Consider the following 21,817-nt stretch of genomic DNA (forward strand, 5'->3'; position numbering starts at 1 on the left):
TAAAGAACTGAGTCCCTTTTCTGTTGGCCCACTTTAAGAAGACTGAGTTTAGTTCGTTTAAAAAGGACCATATGTGAGAACACCCTAAAGTAGTGGTTCTCAATCCTGTTCCTGGGGGACCCCTGCTCTGCATATCTTCTATCTATCCTTGCTCCGAACACACCTGGTTAGTGTGATTAACATGCTCTTGACTAAATCAGCTGTGCTCAGCCAATCACAAATGCCACTGATAAGTTCAGCCAGGTAGGTAGAACAAGGAAAGATGGAAAATGTGCAGGGGTCCCCCAAGAGCAGGACTGAGAACCGCTGCCCTAAAGCAGTGGTGTGTGTGTGTGTGTGTGTGTGTGTTTAATAATTACAAAGTGAAGTGAAAAAAAATGAAGATCAGGATAGCTGGCCAGTTACATTACGTTTCCCTTGAGCATTCTGGTCCATTCTGCCAGGACTAACTGATAATGCTAGTGAATACAAGAATAAAAAAAAGAAAACCACTACTAAAGACTCTTATGAAATCAGCAGCATAGTAGCGTGGATTATAGTACAGTAAATACCTGACAAGCATGTGTAGCGGTAGAATGACAATTTGTAATGAAAGTACAGCGTGACAGTATGACTGTAGATACCTGACAGAACGGGGCGCACTCAGCTACAATGACGTGAAATTTGCGTTTGCGCGCGGCGTCTTTCAGAAATGCCTCGACCGTGCGCGAGCGCCCGATCGTCATTATGACCTCGTTTGAGTGGATGTGCTCCAGAGCCTGCATCGATATGTTGTCTGTCGTCCCCTCTAAATAAGTACGAAAAAGCAATAAATAAACACTGAAGACAGCCAGAGCCCATAAACAACGTTATATAACTGACATAACACACAACGAACTAACAAAATATGTGTGTGAATGAGTAGGCGTTGACGTGTTACCCAGTTCTGTGAGCAGTTCGTTAATAGCCTCTATAACGTTGGCTTTAAGGTGTGGGAAGTGCCGTTTAAAGTTGTCGTCATTAGAACCTCCTGACGTCAACAGTTTGTGAAGAGAATCCTGCTGGTCCGTCTCCTCGTTACTGCCTCCAGACCTATGACACAACGGCAGCCGCGTGAAATGAAGTTATTCAGCTCGGAACAGACCGTACTGTACCCACAGAAGAATCGGTCTGTGTTACACCCACACAGTGTGCATATAGGAATATCCCTGCTTGGTTCTCAGTGATAAATAAATTGTTCCTTGTTGTTTTGTATATACATGCTGCCTCTAGGACATATCATACATAAACACAAAATCCAGTATCATTGTTGTACAGATGACACACAAATCTATGTCCCACTAAAAACCAGTGGAGAAGGCAGTCTTCATCATCTTTTATCTTGGCTGGCAGAAATAAAAAGCTGGATGTCCCAAAACTTTCTCCAGCTCACTGAAAACAAATCAGAAATAATTATCTTTGGTCGACCAAAATTGATCCCCAATTTTCATAAAAATCTTGGATCCCTGTTTGCAAATACCAAACCTGCTGCCAGAAACTTGGGTGTAATATTTGACAGTGACCTTCCATTTGAAAAGCAGATTACTAAAGTTGTGCAATCGTGTTTTTATCAGTTACATAACATCTCAAAAATCAGGTATTTTCTCTCTCTGCCTTATCTCAAGAGGGTCATCCATGCTTTTACTTCATCTGGGTTAGATTACTGCAATTCTTTGTACTCAGTATTAAGCCAGAAAACTCTCACGCTTTCAGTTGGTACAAAACGCAGCTCTTAGACTTTTAACAAACACTAGAGGATAAGATCAGCCCTGTTTTAGCCTTCCTTCACTGGTTACCAGCAAGTTGTAGAACCAATTTTAATATTTTACTGATCACTTTCAAAGCACTTCATGGTCTAGCTTCCAGCTACATTGCTGAATTACTACTCCCATATGAGCTAGTGCACAGCCTCAGGTCCTAAGGCAGGACTCTGCTGGCTGTTCCTAAGTGACCGGGCTTTTGCGGTTGGGGCCCTGCAGCTATGAAACTCCCTGCCCAAGAATTTGAGGCTTGCAGGATCTTTTAAATCACTTCTCAAAACATATCTTTTTAAGAAAGCCTTTTATTAATTCTAGCACAACATTTTATTTCCAGCACCTCTTACCTGTTTTATTATCACTGTTGTGATTTTTTTTCTATTTTATCTCAGTATTATTTATTTCCTAAATGTCTTACCTTTTTTATTATTACTGATGTTGACATTTTTTTCTGTTTTATTTTATTCTTTATTTCCATTTTATTTTTACTACTGTAATTGCCTGATTTTATTTGCCTCAAATATTGAAATGTTTTAATCCTTGGAAAGCACTTTGTAACTTTGTTTGGAAAAGTGCTGTATAAATAATGTTAGTATTATTATTATTATTATTATTATTATTATTATTATCATTATCGCTGCTGTTGTTGTTGTCCTCATTATCATTATTATTATTACTATTATTTTTCATTATTGTTGTTATTATTATAAAACAGAGCTTATGTGGGGCATCACTGGACAAAGCTATTTATAACATAAACTTAATTTTATCATGGTAAAACTGGAGATCAATTTTTTAACTTTACTCCATTATACTCAGCTTTGCATCACCGTGGCCTTTAACAGAAGCACTGAAGTCATTTTAGTGTGGGAGTCACTGGTCTCACTGTATTTATAGCAATATTACCACTGAATAAAACGATACAGATCATGTGCGCATGAGCACCGATTTCTGCATGACTGTTAGGAGATTCATGTCCAGACTATTGCTTCTGTTCGCTCTCACCTAGCGTATTCCTCCCGGATAATCTTCAGCACTCTCCGGACCATGTTACCCACTGTGGTCTCAGAGGGTTGGGCGGCTGTCATTCGCTTCCCCTCCCGCCGGATCAGATCCATCAGGTCCCCTACGGATAAAACCATCTTATTACAGCTTAACTAAACACTCACTGACTAACAGGTACACCTACACATAAAACGGATACGCAAGTTTGGCATCTAGTCCGTTCAGTAGAAGTGAGTTAAACACACTATTTGTCTTAAATTGTACACTCCTTTGACAAGCCGTGAACGTGAACAGCAGTCAGAGTATAACTCAAAGGCACAACTCTGACGGTTTTTTTACTGTGCTGGACCACCACTGCTAGTCTATGGTCTGTGGGTGTCACAGTGTTTTGGTTGGTATGTGACTGACCGGCGCTGCTCCAGCGGGCCTGTGCCGTAATCCTCCGGAGTAAGGCTGTCGTTTCTCGGGCTGTTTCTGCTGAGCCACGGAGAGTTCCGGACCTGCTCCCGCCCCGCTTCAGCTCTGCCAGGAAAGCCTCAATGCGCTCGGAGAGATCTGTCTCTTTGTCTGCGCCCGGCATTTTTCTTTTTCTGTCACTTCAGTAAAGGTCGTGTTCCATCAGATTATGTTTTCACATGTAAGCCAGCTTCGCAACAGATTAACATCGGAAGTGTTTACACCTCGTGGCTCAAAATTCCTTCCGGGTCATGTTCAATATAATCAGCGAATGAGTTGACGTCATACAAATTCGCAAATGCCAAATGCTTTAGCGACTCCCTTTCCCCCCATATTTTGTTTAATCCGATTCTTTTGTAGACCGCTATGGCACGAGAAAGTTGATTATTTCATAGAGTACTTATATTTATTTGAGTCTCTCCCCGCGTATGTGTGTTAGTGATGTTTGCTTGGCATTGTTAAACCGATTACGAGTATTCACTGAGGACTTACTCATATTCACTCCAGCGTTTTTGGTGACAGTTTCATAGTATGTGCTGTTTAGAGACATTTGTATGTGATTGTGACCGGGTTGCATGTGATTCCTGTGTGTATACGTGCGTGTCCGCTTTAAGGAACACATCAGTTTTTAATTAGTGGTGTAGAGGTGTCAATGTAAGAAACACACAGTTTAAGTAACAAAGTTCGTTTAATTAAAATCCAATTTCACCTTTCAAGATTTGAACCACCAATGTCACCAAAGAAGCTGACAAAAAATATTTGTATTTTCAAATGGACCCAAGAATTAAACCAAAACATCCAAATATTTGGCAGAACAAAAAGGGGGGGAAAAAAGCATAAAATAAACTCGATCTAGTGCCTTCCTAACAGTTGCACCACTGTAACCACAACTCCATTATTACACATGAAAGATGTTCTGTGTGAACTTTCCCACCCCCAAACATTAACTATATTTTCTCTAGAGAGAATGTTATGACAGCACAGCTAATCCCAGCCCTACAAACATTGCAGAAAAAGTAAATTCTTCCCCAATTTCTTCAATAAAATGTCAAAATTATTATGTTAAATTAAAAACCATGTTTGTTTGTTTTTTTAAATCTGTTACCATGAGTAATCAACAGGCACATCTGCTGTGTCTCTGCTGCCGAGCCACATTCAGCGTTCACTCGCCCAAGGGGTTGTCAGGAAATCACGTCGCCTGGCAGCTCAGCTCAGCGCATGCTCGCACACACACACACACACACACACACGCACACACTCGCAAAGAGACCAGCCCTCTGTGGACTGGATACTGTGGTCATTTCACAAAACAGTTTTTTAAAAACATTTCTCAGATGCAGGCAAACTAATCAACAACAGTACAGCCCATTCATAAATCATTTTAAAACATAAAAAAAGTAAAAAAAAAAAAAAAAAAAAAATCAACAGCATTAACAAAAACATTGAGAGCAAGACAGATTCTTCCTTTCTTCTGGCAGGCAGCTGGATGAGGACTATTCAGAGGTGGACATTATACACACACACACTACAGCTCATCTTCACAGCTACCGTATGCTCAGCTGACAATGCAGAGAAAAAGCGCATGAGAGGATGAGGGGCAAGGGGAACAGGGTGGTTATTGCAAACAAAACATCAGCTGGTGTGAAGCTGAGCGGAAAAAAAATCCCAGAATGCAGTGCTGCGGCATGTCCTCTCAGACCAATGCGGTCAGTTCCCCTCAGCACTGCTGGAACAGAGTGGGGATGGAAAATGGGGAGGGCGGGGCAGGCAGGGTGTGGGAGGGGCTGGAGAGTTGTCATGGTTACCACGCCTGGACTGCCTCTACTCGATCAGTTTCTTTGCCTTAAAGAAGCGGCGCAGGTAGAAGACCTGCCACGTAGCCAAGCCGATCAGACAACACATGGAGAAGATGCTGAAGTACAAAACACGTGTGTTTGTGGATTCTGAAAAACAAACAAAAACAAAAGCATGAGCTCACCACAGGATAACACTTCACAATACAAATTTACTTTTTTAAAAGCTTTGACTACTTGGGTATATATCTTCGCATTGGCTACTGCAGAAATTACTGACAGATGAAAACTTGCTCTAAATGTCATAACTTAAATTCTCTCCAAAATCAAGAGAGAATTTTTCACAGGGAAAAACTCCTTAAGAATCGTACAGGCTGTGTAGAAAGTAAGGTAGGGCTACAGTTGTACACACACACACAGTCAGAGATATCAGAGCATCTTAATCCTAGTGAACCTGTCAGAGTGATGGGGAAATATAGCATGAACAGCAGAGAGAACATCAAGAATCTGGAACTTTTTCTGATCCCTTCTGAATACTCTTACCATTAGTATCTCTCATCTCTTCCTCTCTCTTCTTCATGTAGGCAAAGTCATTAACGATGGATTCAGACAGATCCTCCAACCGCCGCAGCTCCACCTCCAGGGGCTTCAGCTTCTCCACCTTAGCAATCTGCCAGAGTGAGACGTCGCAGTCAGTCATTACAACACCATCATCCCCACCCTCACTTCTCTGGACTCTACATTACTGTGTGCTAAGACAGACAACCACACAACATCATCACTCAATACCACAATCAACTGCCAAACTATCACTCCAAAACACAGACAACCACATTGACTATGTTTCTCGGGTGATGGTACAAAGTACACCATCACTCCGCACCGCAGACGATAACATTTCTTTCCGTGTCAGTTGAGAGACAGACCTTGCCAGCCAGTGGGTTTGCTGTCCTTTTGTTCTGTCTGGAGTTCTATCACATTTGTCTGATCTTTTTCCTCTTTGTCGCAGCATTGTTTCAGTCCAGATATCAAAAAGTTAAATTCGTAAGGGTGATTTACACTTCTGCGTAGGTTCTACGCGGAGCCTACGTTGTAGCTTACGCGAGTGGCCTAAGATCAGCTTGCCATTTTGCCAAAACTTTTCAGTGGTGACTGAAACTGAGCGGATCATGTTGGAGTTGGAGCTGGAGCTAATGAACGGTTGCTTTTACTGAAATTACTGCAACACAGAAAAGAGAGAAGACGTCGGAGGAGATGATGTGCATGACCACTGAACTGATTGAGGCAGAGGGAGAGTGTAGCTACTTAGTGGACCAATCACAGTTGCTGCGGTCTGCTTCGACGCACGTTACCACGACACATAGTTACATTTCTGAGGAGGTGTGAGTCAGGCTACGGCGTAGGCAACGGTGTAGGGTACGCGCCTACGCAGAGCCTACGGCGTAGATTCAACGCATAAGAATAAACTGACCTTTACCCTGGCTCAAATGTTGGCCTTGTGCCGACACTAATGTGCACACAATTTAATATACGAATACAGTCTTTATACAGACAGCTTTCATATTTACTGTCCTCTTTTAACCTGCATCCCACTACTGAGAACGTAACAAACATGAGAATTTGTACCAGAACTGACTCTGCTATAACAGAACTGACTCCGCTGTCCGCAATTCAAACATTCCTGGCTTTCTCACTTCGGTTTTTCTTTTCCTTCAAGTAATCTGTTTTCTCTCATGTGTGGAGCTTTCTTAATATATCGTCTCTCAGTTGCGGACAGGACAAAGAAAAAAGATCTTTCACCTCCTCGTAGTTCTTGGCCTCCACACCATGCTTCATGTCCAGGTTAATCAGCTGATCAGGGACTCTCCCAGTACCTGACGGGAAACGGGAAGGTGTCAATTTGTAGCACACATTTGACTAATGCACACATCTGATTAAAAAAACCCACTGCTGCATGTGGCCAGCCTTTTAAAAATAATGTAAACCTCTTTGTAAACTAATGTCGTGTGAATGGAATCACTTTTTAAGCTCTAAAAACGTGTTAAATCTTTCATAACAACCACAGTGGGTTTATGGCAGGGTAGATGAATTGGGCATAGTCACAGAGAGAGGAGTTAGGAGTCTATAACTCCCTCATTCTGTTCCAGCTCCACTCTTCTCTTCCTCCCCAAAAAGTCAAAAATCAGCAACACATGCCAAAAATGTTCATGAGCTGTATCTTTTTTGGTATGACACAGCCTCAAAGACGAACAAAATACACTTAACACATTCTGAGATGCAGGACTACATGTAAGGGAAAAGCAACTAAAGCCAATCATTCATCAGCTGACTTTTCAAGTCATGTTTAAATGGACCCAATTTGTTCTCCATATACACAAATCTGTCCCAAAATACCCCACAGGGTGAAAAAACACCGTCAGTTAAATGGATACAGAGTGAGAGAGAGAGGACACTCACCCATTGGTGATTTGCTCTCAAAGCACACCTCAAACATGTCATAGTCTTCGGTGGTGAAGGCAAACTTGCCCTTAGCGGCCTCTTCTTTAGAGTATAGGATATGACCAGACGAGTCAGTGATCTGCCAGAACAAACACAAGAACAGAGAACAAGAGAAAAATGATAAATACTCGCACAACTGAAGATTTTTGCAAAGAACGGAGTTCAAGCTGATATACTACGATCTGCTTTACAGAGACTTAATACACAAATTGGGGCACGTTTGAATCGCAGATGGAGGCCGTAATTTTAGCGCTTTTGCATTTTGTCTGACTGCTACAAGTGTGTTTTTAAGCAAGACACTGACGACTACTCACCCCCCAGCACTGAAGTCTTGGGAAAGAGCAAGCAGGCACTAAGGCTCTGACTGATCACAAATATCAATGTATAATTTTAAATGCTGTGCACAGAAAACAACAATAATAATAACTATTACTTTTATAATAATAATAATAAAGCTTCGAGGCATGTACTTTGGAAGCGTAAACAATGGCTTAGGCGTGTAAGTGTGTTTGATGTTAGGTAGTACAGTATCGGCTCTTCAGTGAGATTAACACTGACGTGTTACATTTTGACTAGCCAGCGCTACAGAGAACCGCTCAGCAAGCTGGCGCAACTCACGAAAGTTAGCAGGCTAAACTGAAAACAAACATACCGCAGTATTTATCGTACAAATTTGGGTTACATCAACGGGCTTCAACAGCCATTAAAATGGACATCTACCTTAAGGCGTTCGCTTACATGAGGCAGGCGTGTAACTACATATGCAGCTAATAACTGAACAGCAGGCCTGCTGCTAACCTAGGTTAGCACACAGAGCTGACGTTAGCCGTTTGTGGCTAGGCTAGCAGCCATTGACATAACGCTGCCCGTGTAGCTAAGCTAGCTAGCAAGCCTAGCAGGCAACTCACCTTCAAATTAGTTTTGACGTTCGGCTGTTCACTGATCTCATATTCCCCCGTAACAAGTACGTCTTTATGTATTTCTTCTTTTAGGCATTTTCTTGTTTTAACTGGTAAGAAAAAAGAGATCGAGGTGGCCGACTCAAATAAGAACGGAATGAGTAGTAACACACCGAGGCGAGCCATCGCTGACTTGGGTAGATCACAAACTGACTGGATTGCCACCAGTGCAGAGCTGGTTCGTCTGTGTTTTCAGGAATGTGATGAGTTTCGGGTGTGCATCTGCCACCTGTAGGCGTGGAATGAACGTTACATAGAAAGAATTCCAAAGAAGTGTCATTTCTATAGTAGATTATAGTGGCTATTTTTGTAATTCATTAATTTTAACGACGTGCTGTGATTACAACTGGTGTTGTTCTGTTTACTGAAGCCACAGAAATGTTATGCTGCGGATTCTGGGGAAAAGAAGATACCAATTTTATTCTGAGATTCGAACCCTATTTTTTTTAAGTGTCTTCCTTGACGCTTTAATAATGGCATGTTCTTAAAATTGCTTAAAACTGACGAAAGTAGTCTTCTTTCAGAGAGAATACATTTTTTAAAAAATGCGCGCATTTCTCTATCAGGTCCTGGGGTGTTGAGCCACACGCTAAAGTAAGTGTCTAACATTTACATGTACACTAACTTCGCACACAGCTAATTGAAAGCTGTTGGCAAATGAATACTGGCTGTGGCTGAACAATCATAACGCTCTCTCTCACACACACACGCACACACACACGCGCACGCGCGCGAGAACACGGACACACTGAGACAGACACACTGTCCTGTGGTTGCAGTACGGTATGGTGATTAGCCATTGAAAGACATTTCTGACTCCAGTGCACAAGTACCCACATGATCCAAAATCGGAGTGGGCGATATGGTACATTTTAAGCTAACCAAAGATATGGTCCCGATAAAAACAGTCGAATACCAGGGCTTCAGTGTCCTGACACAAACTGTTGATCAATGGATGATTTATAATATACCCTGCCACAAATGTTTGTTTTTTTTTCAGACATGGCCATTCTGCATCCGTACGCCGACTGAGGGGACAGTGTAACGGACAGAATTCAAAACGCTAACTCTTTTTCTTTTTTTCTATGACTAGAGGTTCATGGTCTAATAGCACATCTGATTTGAATCTTACCATTCATTTCTTCAGAGACTGGAAACTTCAGTTCCCATCTAAAAACAGGCAGTCATTCAGTTACTCTTTTACTTGTATTTTAAATTCTTAATGTAATAAGCAGTGTTTTCTTGTAGGGTCAATTATCTTAAATGGATGAAAATGGAGTGCTACATACATTTTTTTTGTGCGCAAGCAAACATGGGTAAAGATGGATTTAATCAATAACACACAGACAGTAATTCATGTCCAGACCAGTAGACTGAAGCTGGTGCTCCCAGTCCATTTTTAGTTTTATTTCCGAAAATTTACATTTGTTTTAAGGTTTGTACCTGTTTTTCTTTCTTTCTTTTTTCTGAGGCACGTTCGGTTCTGTCAGTGTGGAGGTGTGTGTGTGTGTGTGTGTGTGTGTGTGTGTGAATGGGAACAGAATAGTAAGATGGCGTCAGTCCTAAAGGGGGCTCTGTTGTGGAGGAGATGATACTGATTACGTTGTTACCTCGTCACACCATCCAAGGCTATTTCTAGGCAGGATTCCTTTTTTTACACTCTCTCTCTCTCTCTCTCTCTCTCTCTCTCTCTCGCTCTCTCTGTTTCCCTTTTTTCCTACCTCTTCCCTTTTTTCCTCTGTCTGGCTCTCTCTTTTTTCTGCATATGTTGCCTGCCTGTTTCCTCCCCAGGGCAGCGCCTCAGACGCAGATTGGCGTCACACTGCTCTAATTTTACTGCTGTTGATGCTGATGTTAAAAGAGGCAGCGAAGCACCTGCTATTTCTGCTCCCCCTCCCCTCTCCCCAGAGCCTGCCCTACGTGTATTAATAGAGATAGTGAGCGAGAGAGAGAGAGAGAAAGAGAGCGAGGGAGGAGTGGGGGAGACAGAATATAATTTCAAGCTGCCTGATTTTACGTCACTATTGTGGAGGGTTGTGCTCTCATGCTACCTAACAGAACAGGTGCTTTAAGAAAGCTCAAAGGCAGAAGGTTTCAGAGAAGTTCTATACTTTTTATTTATGCTCCTGTTTGTACAAAATACACATCATAGGGCTGCTGCCTGTAGTTGATGCAATCAAAGGGCTGATAGCTGAACTCTGATGCGTGAACTGTTGTCTCAGTAGGTGCAGTGTTTCCTGAGTAATATAATGATAAAGTGGGTCATGTTTTGAATGAACAGGTGAGAAGCCTGCACCTGTGACCTTCAGACAGGGCTGGAGGAAAGGTGTGTCTGTCTTAGTCCCGTAGTCATGCCTACGTCTGGCGGTGTTTCGTTATTTCTGTTTCAACACCTCTCTCTTTCTCTCTCTCTCTTTCTCTCTCCCTCTCTCTCTTTCTCTTTCTCTCTTTCTCTCTCTCTTTCTCTCTTTCTTTTGTCTTTTTTTTTTACAAACATGGGCAGGCACAGTTCCTGGCTACTAACATTGCGCAAACTGCTCCGGTGAAACACACACACACATACACTGAGGAAGTGCAAGGAGTGTCAAGGAAATGAGTGAGCACATATCCCACCCACCCCCCCGCCCCGCCCCGCACACACACACACACACACACTCATACACACACATATACACACACGTAGGCATATCTTGGAAGTTTCCAGGTCTCTGTAAGAAAAGTCAGACAGTTGTGTGTGCATGTCAGTGTGTGTGTACATGTGTGTATGAGGGCACGTTTGGAGTGATGCAGGCCTCATGTCTATAGATCCAGGTTTTTTTTTTCATCACGCTGTGTTCATTACAAGCCATGCAGCTGTGCTGTTCATTCTGAGTCTCCTTGGTACACATTGTGTTTAATGGAATCCTAAATGACTTTAACCACCATCTCTGCTTTGGTCTAAGAGGTTTGGGGATCTTTTGTTCCCTAAAATGCACCCCAGAGTGGTTTCTGTACTAAATGTTGAACATTTGAAGGAAGAGAAACTCCTTTAAAGATACGTGATTTTTGTCTTGTGAAATTCTCATATTTCCAATATACTCCACCCCACCCACACAAACAGATACAGATAATTCCACTGAACACACACCTTATGATAAAAGCTGATCTTGAGCCAGTGAAAACTAATAAGCATCATATTGACTGAGTCTCGCAGTGAGCAGAGTATCTGTAGTGTGTGCAGAGGTGGGCATGTTTTAAACACTACTTAGTTTCAAGAATATGGACCAATAACAGACCAATAAAACCGAACAATAAGACAAATAATGGACCACAGGCAGAATGATACAGAGAGCACAAACTGACTGAACAACAAAGTAGTTAAGACCCACTGTGTCCTGTTTACATTTCCCTATAGGTAATCTCACTTCTTCATTTTGTCTTTAAAGAAATTCTTAGTGTATTGGGAGTTCACAGCAATGAATGAAAAGCAGAAACTGAATGATGAAAGTGTCAGAATAATCGTGATTTACTGTCGTCATAAAGCTCTTCAGCGTTTCAAAATCCCAACCGCTTTTGTAACAGACACTCTCCTGATCTCGTCACTTCTAAGACCCCGTGGTTGCGCACACGTCAGAATGACAAGATAGCAAAGAAGCGTTTTTCCACATTAAAGATTTATTTAAAATGTTGAACAGGTTGTATTTAGTTCACATCTCAGTACAAAAATAAATGTCAATTCCATAAATAAAAAAGAAAAACAAAAACGTTTTCACAGAAAACTTTCAATACTTGGACATCAGACCATTTAGATAATGGTTAGACAAAGCACTACTATATTTATTTCATATAATATATATTTTTGGTGGAAAGAAAGCACAATTCACACATTTCCATCAACTACTAAAAAAGGTTATGAATTAGCTAGTTATTAGTTCCCTATTTGCTCTGAGCACATGTCAAGAGAGACTCTAATCACTCATTTCTTCCAGCACCAGTAATGCATTAAGACCATGTCTTCTGTCTAAGTTTTTATATTTATTCATTAACTTATGTCAAACCATGCTTTCACTCGCTACATAACTTGGTGAGGCAAATATGGTTAGGCTAAACAATAAGAGTTAGGCAATAGCAAATTGCTTCAGTTTTGCAGTTTTGAATCCTGGTGTGGTTTAGAGTTTAAAAGCATGTGTACATGTTTGTGTGTGTGTGTGTGTGTGTGTGTGTGTAGTGGTCCCTCACAAAGTGAGCAGAGTTGGAGAGCTAAGTGAGTCTGAGGACTGGTCATTACTGCTGCTGCCACGTCGATGGACAAGGCCGCAGGTGGGGAGGACTTCGCTCTCGGGGTAGGTGAAGACAAAGGAAGACGTGTAGGTGGTGCAGGCGGGCGTGCACGTGACCACGGGCGTGCACAGAGGCTCCAGGTCACTGTTGGCAGGTGTGTAGAGAGGCTCCCAGTCCTGAGCGTAAAGAGAGCTGGACAGGTCGACATCAGGCACTGAACGCACAGTATCCAACTCGGCCTTGGCAAGCAGGTCCAAAGACTCCTCCAGAGAAGGTTCCAGATCAGCTATTTTGACTGTGGTGGAGCCGCAGCTAAGGGTGGAGGGTGTGGTGGAGAAGAGAGATGCTGAGGACATGGAAGTGCTGGTAACTATGGCAGACTCCGTCAGTTTGGAGCCCATGGAGGTAGAACTCGGAACATCAGCAACCGATTCCAGGCTGCTCGCATGGGAAACAGTGACGGCAACTTCTGGGAAAGTGATGTCCATGTCTGATGGGATCTTGCAGATGGGTTTGTGTGCTGCCAGAATAAACTCTAACCTCTCCTTCTCTTTCAGAAGACTGGCAATGTCGTTCTGAAGAGCAGATTTCTCATCCTCCAGTTTATCAGTTTCCTATGGATGTAAAAGAAGTTAAGTCATTAGACTGCATTGACTGGCTGTTACATTGTAGACAGTGCTATGGGGTGATAAATTCCATGACAGGTGAGAGCAATACTTACAGCTTGTAGTGTATCTGTGAGCTCTCTCCTTCTGTTACGACATTTTGCAGCTGCCATCTTGTTTCGCTCACGGCGAACTCTTCTCTTTTCTTCCTCCTCAGGAGAAAGCTATAAAAGAAACATAAACACAACATGAAGTTTACTTCTCTCAAACACATATGAACATGTGCATAATAAAATAAACAAAACTAGATTTAATAGCTTTGTCTCTAAAACATGTATTTACCTGTTCAGCTCTGCCTCTCCTGTTAGAGCTTTGGATTTTTACGTTTGGCTTCATTGTTTTGGATTGGGCGAGAGAATTGGAATTGTAGGGATGCACTCTGCCGCTGGAGGGCGCCACAGACGACACGACTGGTTGAACCATCCATTGCAAGTCTGGACATGAGGAGATGGCCGTAACCGTCGGAACGAAAGAGGCACTTGAAACGGACAAGTCCGTATACTCCTGAGGGGCAAATATTTTTAAAAGTTACAGATTAATGACTCACATAGATACTGAATAATACAAACAAATTATGTGTCGGAGTGTTCTCAAATCAGTAAAAATTTTTAACTCGTACATACTAGCAAGTCGTAAATGCAGAACAGAAGTTGTCTTATTTGTACTAGTTTGTTGGAGTATGAAATTGTACATCGGTAATAATAGAGGGTAATTATTGTGCGTAGGTTTAGATAAATCTTTAGCTTACCTGAGACTGACTGAGCGGAGAGCTCATGCCGGAGTACAGTCCGGCAGGTGACGGGTAGTAAGCGAGATTTTCTCCGGCTGGGGAAGCGGTACTGCAACGGGAAGACGAGTCACAATCGGTGTTGAGCGAGGTAAACATCATCTTTCCGGGAATGCGAGAACTGCGATTAACCAGTTGCAGCGTGTTCCGAAAAGAGCGGTTGTGTTAGTGTCAAAGAAAAACTTTCCTTTCACAAGCGTAAATCGAGCCCCAAGTAATTCCGTTTCAGTTCGTGCGTTGTTGTTGTTCCTCCTCGATATCCAAAATCTGACAGTCCCTCCTCGCACTCCCACTGTATTTATAGTCTGCAGGGAGTGACGTGATTAGCTGATGGGTGGGCTCAAACGCGGAACAGCCTCGGCAGACAGAAATTTATGAACAGTTAGTAAAAAGAACTCTGTTTTAATAAAAGTGTATTGCATTGGTACTTTGAAATTGGGTTGTTTTTATTAGATAAACAAAATATTAGCTAAGATTCTAAACTGAGACGTTTACGAAAGACATTGTATTTTGACTGAGTGACGTTCCATTGCAGGGTATCCCACGACGTCATTGACCTAATATGGAATGCATCCTGAAAAGGCGGTGCACTGATGGGAAACTCTCCGCATAGTCTCCTCCAGTTACGTAAACATATGTAGAGAGCTTTGTGCATGGCACCATGGGCTTCTGCCCGAGAAAAAACTAATTACATTCATTAAATTTTCGCCATCGCAGTACTTTTAACTTAATCTAGTAACGCAAGCTACTCTAATGGTATAAAATAAACATCTAGATTGAAAAATCATAGAATCTAGAAGTTTCATTGACAACTATATACTTTTTCGTTGTTTCGTTTTAACTTGTTTAATGGTTTGAAACTTATTCAGGCACCCTCCAAAAGCGTGTTGCATAAATAGTTCGTGTTGTGGAAATCTCTTTCAGGTTTGTCAAAACACACGCACAGTTGCCCGGAGCAATGTTTGTACCTCAATGGAATTCAAAGGGAGTGTCTCCAGGTGCAATAGCAATACTTGCATACGCAGGTCTTCCCTGTGGGTTTCCTCGAGTCGCAGGGAACCCCACGAATATCTGTCATAACTATCGTAGAACGGTATGCCCATTCAATGTCGGTCGGTAGGTAATACACATAATTTTTATACACGCGGTGCGATTATACCAGTTTTTGTTGGCTACAAAGTTTGAATAAGTTTATTTAATATTCTCTTTAATAATGATGGTTTGATGATGTCAGTTAGTCTCAAATGTTCTTTAAAATGATAAAATAGCAATGTCAGCTGTCTCGGGAAAGGTTGCAACGTTGCCGAGTCGTGTTGTGTTTAACTGTTGATGTTGCCTTGGTAACGCCACGCCCATTCGCGTCACTCATAGAGCGAGAGCTGCTATGCAAAGTTAACTATTATGTGTGTGTGTGTGCGTGTGTGTGTGTGTGTGTGTGTGTGAAACAGAGTGTAAGAAAGAAAAAACGCGAGAGAGAGGGAGACAAAGAGAGATAGCGATATAGTCTCCGAAAGTGCTTGAACTTTAGTCAGGGCACGTATGGCCTGTGAGTAGCTTTCAGGATTTTTTTTTTAATGAAGTGGTTTTGAAGATAAATCGTTAGGTTTTCTAATTCGCCGGATAGTTAATTTGTACGTGACAACACACAAGAACCGCTCAGTTTAGAGAGTAAACATTTGCTTATCGATAGAACATTCTGTGTTGAAAACGGGTAGTGTTCCATATTTAGCTGTGGAGGGGTGGTGTGTTTTCTGACCGAAGCTGATCCGACCACTGTGAATTGCGAGAAAGCGGCCAGGGGCGTGTCTGCCGGGAACCCCGTTGGCCATTAGTCAAGGGAGGCCCCGTTCTCACGGCCGCTCACGCCCCGTCCGTGTCCTGATTACCTCATGAGAGCTAAATAAAGTCTTTTGTAACGTTTATTGAAGAGGCAGAGATAAACAGTTAGTCCTTAGTGAGAGGACTGCATTTTTGTTTTCAAACGTTTTTCTGCCGGTTAGTGTTTCTGCGTTAGTGTTAGTGTTTCTGCTCAACTTTAAAATATCATCATCATCATCATCAATGACATACAAGAGTAGCATTGATAGTAACAACAACACAACCACTAACAACAACTACAACAACAACAACAACAATAATAATAATAATAATAATAATAATTATAATAATAATAATAGAAGTATCTAGAATTTCTGGTGTCGTGTGACAAATTCCTCATTGTATTATTATTTAATTTTCAGCCCAAAGAATCAAATAAATTTCAGATAAAAATAGGCGCAGCGCTGCAGTACCTCACAGGCCTTTCTCACCGGATATGCCATATATGGTCAAAAAGCTCTACTCTCTGATTGGCTGCCGTGACTAACGGCATGTCTGTTGCTGCAGCTCTTAGTGAGACCTATTATTGGCACAAATCTCATGAGTTCAGTCACAAAACACGTTTGTTGTCATGTCTGATTTCAGATTATTCATTTTTTCTCCCAGGTATATTTAATTATCCTGTATATCTCTGACATTGTATACTGAAAGGATTGTTTTTGTTTTTGACTCCTGCAAAAACGCCTCTTCTCTGAAACAAGTAGTCATATTTTGTAAGTTTAAATATTCAAATTCCAGACTGAATTCATCAAATATGGTATTACTAATGCGAATCAGACTGTAATAAGACAAAAGCTCATATTCCCACGTTAACTCCACTTACAATTACTTTTATCAATAGGCTGTTTTAATACTATACACTAAAATATTTTCGCAAGCTTTTCGGCCACAGCATACATAGCGTGACGTAATCAAATTCATGTACGTAATAGGCGATCAATTTATTGAGTGGGGGTACGTCTATATATGTGACACATACGACATCAAATTCATAACCATCAACATTGATATGAAATTAATTCCTTACTAACTTATATATCCAATTAAGTTAAATAAGGTAAAATGTGTTCTGCACGCTCACCCTACTGCCTACATGGTACAGTCCCCCTGCACGAATTTCATTCATAAAATTCTGTCTCACTATAAAAACACGAGCCTCGCTGTGGACCACTGTTTGCCACGCTGCAAAGTGTTCAGCCGTCTGGCAGTTCTTGTTGCATATAACCATACAAGGCGACACGACAACAAAATATCGCATACGAAAACACCCTTTTAGAGAGTACTGTTAGTCTCTTTAAATCCGGTGTTTTTCCTGAAATATTTGCGAAAATTTTAAAGCTCTGCGTGTGTCGTGCAGTTTCGGTTTGGTCTCATTCTGCAGTCTGTAAACGCAGTCTGCAGCACATCACCTCCGAGCGCATTCGCGTGCTGGATGCAAAGCGCGCAGCAGGTACGGTCTGTCATAATCATACCATTGAGCAGGAGATTAACTTAACTAAATGTTTGAGAACATAAGAGTATGTAAATATTGTGTGATGATGTTTGTTTATCTAGTTTTAGTGACAACCTTTGTACTGAACAAGATTGTTGTTTTTAACATTAACAAACATTAAACATCATCTCTTTACCTAAGAGGGAGCTTAATTGGTGTGCTTAATGACGTTGCGTCAGTAGGCTATTTTATCATGGATCACGTAAAAGTTTTGTTATGATGATCGCACGAAGGTAGAAGGAATAATTTTTGACATTTCTTTTTTGTCAGGATATAAGAAATACAGTTTGGAAAATTCAGATACAAGTCATTCTCCCATATCAGCGCTCACAGTAGCGTATTCTGTCTGGAAAAAAGATGGTTCTAGCGTGTGACATCACAACTGCCAAATATCCTGCGGCCTGTGGAAAGCACAAGAGACGGAGAAGCACGGCTCAGTGCTCGGACGTCAGGATAGCCCGTCGCGATTCTACTGTCCGAAGAAAATGCCAGAAAAATCAGGTAAGAAATCGTTGTCTGTTGTGAACAATTCCACATGAGGTTTAATTATGGTAAAGGTGTGTTATTGATCCTGGGGTTAGCATTACTGACCAGAACGGAGAGAACAAACGGTATGCGTGGAAAGACTTTAGAAGATCCCATGCATGTGCTTTGTGCTTGGATATGAGTGATTATAATTCCCATCCTGGTGCCCATAGCTCTCCCCTGAGGAAGAGGAGAAGAAACGGATCCGAAGAGAGAGGAATAAAATGGCTGCAGCAAAATGTCGAAACAGAAGGAGGGAGTTGACCAACAGCCTCCAAGCTGTAAGTTTTAACAATGTCCATTCATGTAAAACAGTGCATATCTGCATCTATGAATGCTTTTGAGCTGAATGTGTGTGTGTGTGTGTGTATGTGTGTTTCAGGAGACTGATCTCCTGGAGGAGGATCAAGCAGCACTTCAGGCTGAGATCAGCAGCCTGTTAAAGGAGAGAGAGGAACTGGAGCTCCTTCTGTCAGCGCACAAACCCCACTGTAAAAACCCAGAGCTCCTCAACCCACTAGAGCAAAGCAGAGTCCAAGAGGCCCATAGCTCAGCCTCACTGGAGATACTGCAGCACGTGCCTCTAACCATGGAGGACCTGGTCAGTGGTCCAACTCCAGACCCTGACGTACCGCTCACTGGTTCTGCACTGGGGGTCATCTCAGGGAACTCTGACATATTACTGTGCTCCAGCGCTGAAGTAGAAGGAGCTGAGCTGGAGGTGGAGGTGGAGGTGGAGCTGGGGGTGAAAAAGGTGACTGGTGGAGTGAAAGAGAGAGATGACGACACGAGACTGTCGGTACCGGACGTGGACTTGGGTTGCTGCTCTCTGGGCCTGACAGAGTGGGAGAGTCTTTACCAGACCATGGCCGAGACCCTGGAACCCCTCACCTGTGCCGGTCACACCTGTGCTAGCTTAGAGACTCACACCTGTGCCAGCCACACGCTCTCGCTGTTAGGTTTCACCAGCTTTGAGTTTGATTCGGAGGAGGGAGAAGGAGGCGAAAAAGCCAAAACAGATGGGAAAAGATCAGAACTTTTCACAGATATTCTCAATTCTCCGACACTTGTGTCTTTATGAGAGAACTGGGGCTGAGCACAGAGATATCAAGTTGTGATGTGAAACAAACAGGGCACATGCAGTGGTTGCTTTGACCTAAGAATGACCTTCCTGACAGTGATGTCACTGAGACCGTGGTGTATTCTTGTTTGTGCAAGTTTGAACGTTTTCTCAGAAACATTGTCAGTTGTCTGTTTCATATTGTGAGGTGCTATACTGTTATCTGTATGGTGCAGTTCATGTCCTGTTGTTTTGTCATAAAGTGAAACTGTCTATTTAGGGATTTGTATAGCTACAGGTGTCGTCAATGTAAAAGTTAGATGTTACAGTGGAAATCAGATTCCACCTCATTTTTAGTGTAGCTCCTTTGTAAACCGTTAAATTCCTCATTTAACAACATCACATTTTTATATGTTTGTCAAAAGAAAACATGTTGAAAGATAAATAATGAACTGTTTCCAAAAATAAATAAATCAGTTAATTACAAAATACAAGCATTCTATGTGTTAAATAGGTCACTGTGTCATCTTATCAGCAACTGTATTATCTGATATTGGATAAAACAAAATACTAATAGTGAATTCACTGTACTAATTCACTATATAGGTTCTCTAATTTCATCTGTTTTAACCCAAGAAGCCACAAATACCACGCTTAGCTCCTCTGCAGTCATCAGAAATCACTGATCATAAATTGTTACATGAGATTGGGGCACAGCCATGTCTGTTACTCTGTTTACAATCAGGTTCAACAATTATAAACTCTGCATTTGGGGTTTCAGGAGTAGCGTCGTAATGCCACCGTGCATTTTTTTTTAAATTTATTGGTGATGTAATGCGCAAAAGCGACATTCCCGGTCACACTGAAAATAATAAGGTTTCTACAAACAGTATCGGACATACGAGTTCCACAATGAAGATCGAAAACATTTACGATACACAAACAACTGTCAAACATACTCTGTACCCTGCCACGCGGAACAATTTGTACGTTTGGCACGTTTAGGCATGCAGCGTAAAAGAATCATACGTCAAAACGTACACACAGCACGCCGTTGCGTTTCACTTCCTTGACCATATTTGGAAATTTATCGGCGACTGTTGTTTTGTATCCGTGGCAACGTGGTGTCGTGTTTCACGGCAGATCTTCCCGGAAAAAGGCAGACAAGGAGAGGACCTGTATCTGACGGTAATCAGAACAGTAGAATCAGTGTTCAAACCCAAGTGATACCGACCCATTTTTGCATCTGTTTGGTAATTATGCCGTAAATAGTATCATGATAATTTACTCTGTGAAACGCCTTTTTGTGAGTAGGTGGGTTGACAATACGAAAACGCTGCAAACAAAGAAAAAAATGCAAGCCAATGACGTCGGCATGCCTTCACAAAACGAAATAAAACCTACAACGTTCTGTTGTGTACTATTTCGTAATTCATACGCATAGTAGGCTACTTATAGTGCGTTGTAATTCCATGTATTTCACCTTGATCATTCATTAAAAAATCAGTTTTGCAAAGATGAAACGTGAAAGCTTACGTCGGGAACGCCAGAACAACAATTTTCATTTTCTGTTTTTACAGAAACTGACACGGGATATTTTTCAGCCCAGTACTACCAGGTGGTTTCATGCAAGCAGTGTAAAACATCAGAAGAACAGGACGAATAACGGATTTATCAATATTTTTCATCCAGCACTCAAGAATGACACTCAAGCATTCTCGAGTTTCATTTTTTGCTTCAGATTCTGAGGCAAAATCTGGCCGTTCAGTAGTTATTGATAGCATAACCTCGTTGGCCATCTATGGCTTCTTCGACATTTATCGCGTTGTGTGCAAGTCCGCTCTGACATGTAAAATTGACACTAAACACTAGAGGCTTTGCATAATTTTGAGCCCAGAAGTTTTCGGGAGGGAAGGGTTGTTTGGGAGAGGGGTGGGATGGGGGGTTCAAGGTGAGTGAGGTGAACAGAGGACACCCGTTGTTACCTCTGGAATCTGGGCTAAAACAGGAGAGGCAGCGCTATTACAACCGTCACTGCTGAACCAGACTGGTTCTCATGTACGCATACTTCAAATGATCAAGTTCCTCCAGAGGTCACGTCTTTCCGAACAGACAAAATTAGCCTTTGAAAATATGTGTTGTATGGAACATCGGTGTTGATTAACTCTTTTGCACAGCTCATAAGAGCCACTGTGTTACATTCCGCATTCTATAAATGTTCACACAGAGAACAGAAGGATATAGTCACTCATTAGTCATAAATCTGTTTTAATGCGGCTGTACTGTCCCTTTGGATTTGGTCACTGAGTTTAAACATTAAATCAACAGGACTTCTGAAAAGAAATTCTAGAATTATCCAGGATTTATCAACACTGAATGCAGAAATATAAGAAACAGGGACTGTGGCACCATTGACATGTGTTTAAGCATCAAATATCCAGTCAACTAATAAACTCTCAAATCTTTTCAATCAATCAATTAATCAGTCAATCAATCAAAGAAACAATCAATCAATCAGTCGAGTTTTATTGTGCTGAATGGAAAATTCTGCCAACTTAACAACCCACCAAAAAGTATAGGAGCTCTGTCAGGGTTCACAAGACAAAGGAAAAACATAAATTACATGCATAATTTAAAGGACATGACCACTATCTTCCCGTGTA

General features: G+C 41.7%; 4 protein-coding genes across 5 annotated transcripts in view; 1 reads left to right on the forward strand and 3 right to left on the reverse strand.

The window, feature by feature from the left end:
* eif2b2 (eukaryotic translation initiation factor 2B, subunit 2 beta) overlaps positions 1 to 3,432 on the reverse strand; it is a 5,982-nt gene extending 2,550 nt beyond the window's left edge. The window contains exons 1-4 of the mRNA XM_030781613.1: positions 3,189 to 3,432; positions 2,781 to 2,901; positions 920 to 1,071; positions 624 to 787 (exon numbers count right to left, since the gene is read on the reverse strand). Of these exons, the coding sequence (XP_030637473.1) occupies positions 624 to 787; positions 920 to 1,071; positions 2,781 to 2,901; positions 3,189 to 3,360 (609 nt within the window). The 5' untranslated portion in view covers positions 3,361 to 3,432. The remainder of the gene's footprint in view (positions 1 to 623; positions 788 to 919; positions 1,072 to 2,780; positions 2,902 to 3,188) is intronic.
* Positions 3,433 to 3,903: 471 nt separating this feature from the next.
* On the reverse strand, positions 3,904 to 8,622 carry tmed10 (transmembrane p24 trafficking protein 10). Of its 2 annotated transcripts, none has more exons than XM_030781615.1 (5): positions 8,437 to 8,622; positions 7,487 to 7,607; positions 6,830 to 6,903; positions 5,573 to 5,699; positions 3,904 to 5,179 (listed from the first exon to the last, which is right to left on the reverse strand). In XM_030781615.1, exons 1-5 carry the CDS (start codon positions 8,611 to 8,613, stop codon positions 5,058 to 5,060), a joined length of 621 nt encoding a protein of 206 aa, XP_030637475.1. In that variant the 5' UTR covers positions 8,614 to 8,622; the 3' UTR covers positions 3,904 to 5,057. The 2 variants fall into 2 exon arrangements, with proteins under 2 accessions (XP_030637475.1, XP_030637476.1); XM_030781616.1 differs by having other exon boundaries at positions 6,830 to 6,893; positions 7,483 to 7,607.
* Positions 8,623 to 12,123: 3,501 nt separating this feature from the next.
* fosab (v-fos FBJ murine osteosarcoma viral oncogene homolog Ab) lies at positions 12,124 to 14,479 on the reverse strand. The gene is made up of 4 exons (XM_030781609.1): positions 14,161 to 14,479; positions 13,695 to 13,916; positions 13,469 to 13,576; positions 12,124 to 13,361 (listed from the first exon to the last, which is right to left on the reverse strand). Exons 1-4 carry the CDS (start codon positions 14,299 to 14,301, stop codon positions 12,702 to 12,704), a joined length of 1,131 nt encoding a protein of 376 aa, XP_030637469.1. The 5' UTR covers positions 14,302 to 14,479; the 3' UTR covers positions 12,124 to 12,701.
* Positions 14,480 to 17,926: 3,447 nt separating this feature from the next.
* LOC115819394 (proto-oncogene c-Fos) lies at positions 17,927 to 19,175 on the forward strand. Its single transcript, XM_030782950.1, has 3 exons — positions 17,927 to 18,070; positions 18,268 to 18,375; positions 18,477 to 19,175. Exons 1-3 carry the CDS (start codon positions 17,927 to 17,929, stop codon positions 19,173 to 19,175), a joined length of 951 nt encoding a protein of 316 aa, XP_030638810.1.
* Positions 19,176 to 21,817: the final 2,642 nt, after the last annotated feature.

The sequence above is a fragment of the Chanos chanos genome, chromosome 8 (genome assembly GCF_902362185.1).
Source record: "Chanos chanos chromosome 8, fChaCha1.1, whole genome shotgun sequence".
Taxonomy (NCBI): Eukaryota; Metazoa; Chordata; class Actinopteri; order Gonorynchiformes; family Chanidae; genus Chanos; species Chanos chanos.